Source organism: Gracilinanus agilis, chromosome 1 (assembly GCF_016433145.1).
Source record: "Gracilinanus agilis isolate LMUSP501 chromosome 1, AgileGrace, whole genome shotgun sequence".
NCBI lineage: Eukaryota > Metazoa > Chordata > Mammalia > Didelphimorphia > Didelphidae > Gracilinanus > Gracilinanus agilis.
In genome coordinates, this window is record NC_058130.1 from 689,701,396 (window position 1) to 689,707,226 (window position 5,831).

The 5,831-nt window shown below is 38.2% G+C and overlaps 1 protein-coding gene across 1 annotated transcript; it reads left to right on the forward strand.

Annotated features, from left to right (window-relative positions):
• The first annotated feature begins 4,822 nt into the window (after nucleotides 1-4,822).
• Nucleotides 4,823-5,335, forward strand: LOC123231966 (protein tyrosine phosphatase type IVA 1-like). Its single transcript, XM_044658292.1, has one exon. The coding sequence runs from the start codon at nucleotides 4,823-4,825 to the stop codon at nucleotides 5,333-5,335; it is 513 nt and encodes a 170-aa protein (XP_044514227.1).
• Nucleotides 5,336-5,831: the final 496 nt, after the last annotated feature.

Below are 5,831 nucleotides of genomic sequence, written 5' to 3' on the forward strand. Positions count from 1 at the left end.
AACTGGTTTTTCTATGTGTCATGTGTCATATCATATCTGCAAATTATATTTCTTTTGTATCTTCTTTTTTGTATATGTCTTTAATCTATTTTTCTTGTCTTATTTCCATTGTTTGTATTAATAGATGGGAATATCATGGAGGTAATTTTTTTCTTGATAGAAGGAAAAAGAATCTTATTACTGATTAACACTACCTATATACATAGAATGGACTTCTTTTGGCATTAAATGGGTTTGAACTGATCTCTTAGAAATTTGCAGGCATTTAGTCCATGTAATATTTAACAAGAAATTGTTGGAAGAAAGTGGAGGGGAGATGTTAAGGTAGTACATTTAGTTGGTTATCAGTTGCATACTATAACTTCTGTTGGTTACCTCACTCTTTTTCCTGATATATTCACAATTATTATCCTATTAGTCTTATTGGTTATACTTCTCATGAGGTTCTCCAACTTCATATTATATCTTACTTCAGAGGGATCAATTAAAAACACAGGCAGAGAGAGAGAGTGCCACTTCTAGGTTAAGATGGCAGAAGAGTAAAAACCAGATGCTTAACCTCTTCTAACCCGTACATATAAGACTCCTCAAGAGGACATACAAACAAATCCAGACAAACAAAGGGACCCCACAACAGGGTGCAGCATTGAAGGTATGTGGGATCGGGGCATTTCCATGCTATAAGGGGGTGAAACATCTCTCACTAAAATGCAAGCTGAGCAACCACCTCCCCCACCACCACCTACAGGGCCAAAGCCAGCACACAAGAGTTAGAGCAAGTTTGGGGCATCCATTAAATCCTTGGCAGCTACCTGAGATCACCACGGCCTGCCCCTGAGATGAGCAAAAATTAAAACCCCAAGAGGCTAAAGAATGCATGGACTTTGAACACAGACCTTGAGTGCAGGTTCAGACACAGGCATGGACATGGATTCTGAGCACAGGAGCAGACCATGGGTGAGGACCCAGTGTAGAAAAGTGCATTACTATGAAAACAGCACCCTGAGACTATTAAAGGAGCTTCGGGCAGAGGAACAAGCTGGTGGACCACCAGGAGGCTTGACCTTGAAAAACAATTAGACCTGAAACCTCAGGAGCCTAAAGAGCCCAGAAAGACGCTGAGTGTGAGGATAAACCTGAGAGGGAGCTGGGCTAACAATGGCAAGCCAGTCATAAGAATCCCAAAAGAGAAAGATCAACAAGAAGAAATCTTTAAAACTCAACAACTTTTACACAGAAAAAATCCAGACAACATAGCAAACAGCAGAGGAGAACAAACAAGTAATGATAACCAAACCTTCCCCCCAAAAATGAAAATTGGTCACAAGCTCTTGAAGAGTTCAAATCTGAGATCAAGAGAAATATGGAAGAGATTGGGTGAGAGAAGTGGGAAATAGCTCAAAAGGAAATTAACAGGTTAAAAGACAGAAACTCCCAATTGGAAACCAAAATTAAATAGCTACAAACAGGATGGACCAAACCGAAAAGGAAAATCATAAGATTATGACAGAAAACCAGTCTCTAAAGACCAGAATTGGGCAAGTAGAAGCCAATGATCTCTCAAGACAGCAAGAACAAATAAAGCAAAGTCAAAAGACTGATAAAATAGAAGGAAACATGAAATATCTCACTGAGAAATTGACAGATCAAGAAAACAGGTCTAACTAAAAGAGACAATTTGAGAATCATTGGTCTTCCTGAAAAAGCAAAAATTGATAGAAATTTGGACTCCATATTAAAGAAATTATTTAGCAAAACTGCCCTTAAGTTCTATAACAAGAGGGCAATATAGACATTGAAGGATCCATAGATCACCCTCTACACTAAACCCAGAAAGGGCAACACCAAGGAATATAATAGCCAATTTCAAGAGCTTCCAAGTAAAAGAAAAAATGTTTACAAGAAGTCAGAAAGAGACAATTCAGATATCAAGGAGCACCAATAAGGATCACACAGTATCTGGCAGCCTCCACACTACAAGACTGCAAGGCTTGGAATATGATATTCAGAAAGGCAAGAGAACTGGGTATACAACCAAGGATCACCTACCAATCAAAACTGGCTACATATTTCCAGGGGAAAGTATGGGCATTCAACAAGATAGAAGATTTCCAAGTATTTGCACAGAAAAGACCAGGACTAAGTGGAAAGTTCAATATTCAACCACAAAAACCAAGAGAAACATGAAAAGGTAAATAAGAAACAGAGGGGAAAGAAAGAAAACTCTTATTTTTAAATTTGCCTCTTTAAGGGCTTCAATAAGATATAATTATTTGTATTCCTATGTGGAGAAATATTATGTGTAATTCTCTATAGTCAACTCTATTCACTATTATAGTATTCACTATTATAGTAATTAGAATTATTCATAGGGAGAGGTTTGAGTACTAAATGGTCTAAGATGATATGGGGTGTATGGGAAAGAGGGGGGTGAATAATAGATGGCACCAAGTGAAACTTGAATGAATGAGAAAAATAGGATATTCTATTACACAGAAAGAGGGCATGGGAAGGGGAGGGGATGAATACTATTATAAGAAGGAGAGGAAGAGAGCATTAAGAGGCAATATTTAAACCTTACTCTCAGTGTAATCAACCCAGAGAGGGAAGAATAGTTATATTATCCATTGGGATATAAAATTCTATCTAACCATACTAAGAAAGTCAGAAGGGATAAACCAAGGGGAGCAAGGGAGTGGGGAAGTCAAAAAAGGGAGGGGAGAAGAAGGAGGAAGGAATTCATTAGGCCTTTAAAAATAAAAAGAGGGGAATAATAAGGGAGTGGATAGAAAGGGAAGTTCTTCAAGGGAGGGGATAAGGGATACCTGCTTAAAGCAAACCACTGGTTTAAAAGTAAATAGTGTAAGAAGAAGGGGTGGGACTAGGGTAGGATACAAAAATGCCAGTGAATGCACAAGTGATAATTGTATCTCTGAATGTGAATGGGATGAACTCGCTCATAAAACGGAAGGAAATAGCAGACTGGATTAGAAACCAAATTCCTACCATATGTTGGCTACAAGAAACACATATGAGGAGGGTGAACATACACAAGTTTAAGGTTCAGGGCTTGAGCAAAATCTTTTTGGCGTCAAATGAGAACAAGAAGGCAGGAGTGGCTATTATGTTTTCTGACAAAGCCAAAGTAAAATAGATATGATTAAAAAAGACAGGGAAGGTCATTTCATCCTGATAAAAGGCAGTATAGACAATGAGGAAATAACAGTGGTCAATATATATGCACCAAATGGCATAGCATCCAAACCCCTAAAGGAGAAACTGGCAAAGCTCACGAAGGAAATAGATAGTAAAACCATACTAGTGGGAGATCTAAATATTCCTCTTTCAGATCTAGATAAATCAAAACAAAAAATAAATAAGAAAGATATAAGAGAGGTGAATGAAATCCTAGAAAAATTAGATTTAATAGATATGTGGAGAAAAATAAATAGGGGCAAAAATGTATACACATTCTTTTCAGCTGCACATGGTACATTCACAAAGATTGACCATGTAATAGGGCATAGAAACATTGCAAACAACTGCAAAAGAGCAGAAATAATAAATGTAACCTTCTCAGATCATAATGCAATAAAAATAATAATTAGTAAGGGCACCTGGACAGGCAAATCAAAAATTAATTGGAAATTATATAATATGATTCTCCATAACCAGTTAGTTAAAGAAGAAATCATAGGAACAATCAACAATTTCATTGAAGAGAATGACAATGATGAGACATCCTACCAAACTCTATGGGATGCAGCTAAGGCAGTACTGGGGGAAATTTATATCCTTGAGTGCATATTATTAACAAATTAGGGAGGGCAGAGATTAATGATTGGGCATACAATTAAAAAAAAAACTAGAAAGCCAGGAAATTAAAAATACCCAGATGAAAACTAAATTAGAAATACTAAAAATCAAGGGAGAAATTAATAAAATCAAAAGTAAAAGAAATATTGAATTAATAAATAAGACTAGAAGCTGGTATTTTGAAAAAAAACAGATAAAATAGACAAAGTACTGGTCAATCTAATTAAAAAAGGGAAGAAGAAAACAAAATTAACAGTGTCAAAGATGAAAAGGGAGATCTCACCTCTAATGAGGACATTGAGGCAAACTTTAAAAGCTATTTTGTTATTGGTTGCTGCGGGTGTGCATCCAGCTCGGCTATGCTCACTCTTCAGAGCTCCTCTCTGTGTGGTAGAGTCCCAGTGCCCCTGCCTCCGCTGCTGCCGCCTCCCTACAATGACCAACGCTGCCCCCTGTGCTGCAGTTGCCGCCATCACTGCCTGCTGCCCTGCCTCAGCCTTGGGACCCGCTGTATGATTAGGCCACAATCTTCAATGAGTAAACATATTCCTCAGTTCTGTGGTGTTCTTGGTCACACATTCATGGAGTTTCTGAAGGGCAGGGGAGACTATTGCGAGGCACTGCACGCCCTCTACGCAGACGAGTGAACTGTAGAAATTCATGACTACTCCACCAAGAAGCCCCCTTAAGAGTGGTTAACCTGGACACAGTGTTGATTTGTAATTGGCAGAGCATTTTACAAGAGTTCTGACCTGGATGGGGTAAACCTCCGTGCACTGCCTTTCTTTTGCCTCAGTATTACTGGATTGAAGAATGGCTGCTTCTTGTTAGGAGGTTCATTTCATTTCTCATTGCTCTCAAATTCATACTTAAAGCACTGAGAATTTCAAGTGGAGTATAGTGAAGGAGACATCAGTTTCTTTACATCACTTCTGTATTCAAATTCAAATTTTTAATCCTTTCATAACATTATTGAGTGTTTTTTAACTAAATTGACAGGGCTCGAATGAACCGCCCAGCTCCTGTGGAAATCACCTACAAGACCATGAGGTTCCTTATTACACACAATCCAAACAATGTAACCTTAAACAAATTTATAGAAGAACTTAAGAAGTATGGAGTTACCACAGTTGTAGGAATATGCGAAGCTACTTATGACACAGCCCTTGTGGAAATAGAAGGCATCCAGGTTCTGGATTGGCCTTTTGATGGCGGAGCACCACCATCCAACCAGACTGTTGATGGCTGGCTAAACCTGGTGAAAGCTAAATATGGTGAAAAGCCTGGTGGTTGCATTGCTGTTCACTGCATTGCAGGTCTTGGGAGAGCTTCAGTGCTCATTGCCCTTGCACTAATCGAAGGAGGAATGAAGAACAAAGATGCAGTGCAGTTCATAAGACAAAAACGTCTTGGAGCCTTTAACAGCAAGCAACTTCTTTACTTGGAGAAGTATCGTCCTAAAATGCGGCTGCGCTACAAAGACTCAAATGGTCACAGAAACACCTGTAGCATTCAGTAAAGCTGAGCTGCCTATATTATTGCCTTGGGGCAAATTACATACATACTAGCCATCAAATAGCTTGATGAATGTCTTAAGGAAGCTTCCATAGCAATATTTTAAAAACAATTTTATAGGTTACAAGCTTGGCAGAAATGCAGCTTCTGTCTTTGGATTACTAACAACCTATTCGGACACTTAGTAAAAGATTCTTGCTGTTCAGCCTTTGGAACTTCTTGTTTATCATTTGTATCAATTGAACTTTCCTGAAATCATGCAGCATTGAGTTACAAATCTTATTCAAATCTTATTTCCCAATACCAGAGTCTTATCAGCAAATATGAAATTTAGAGAAATTATGTGCCAAAATACCCAACACAATGCTTACATACTTTCAGTATCATAGAGAGTTAACACCTTGGGAACTACAGACAGTAACCTAAACCTCATGTGGTTCTTATTCCTTCAATCATTTCAATATTGAAGATAGAGCCTATACGGTCATTGCCTGCTGACT

Excerpts from the sequence above, each read along its gene's own strand:
- LOC123231966 (XM_044658292.1), top strand. The coding sequence starts at position 4,823 with ATGAACCGCCCAGCTCCTGTGGAAATCACCTACAAGACCATGAGGTTC.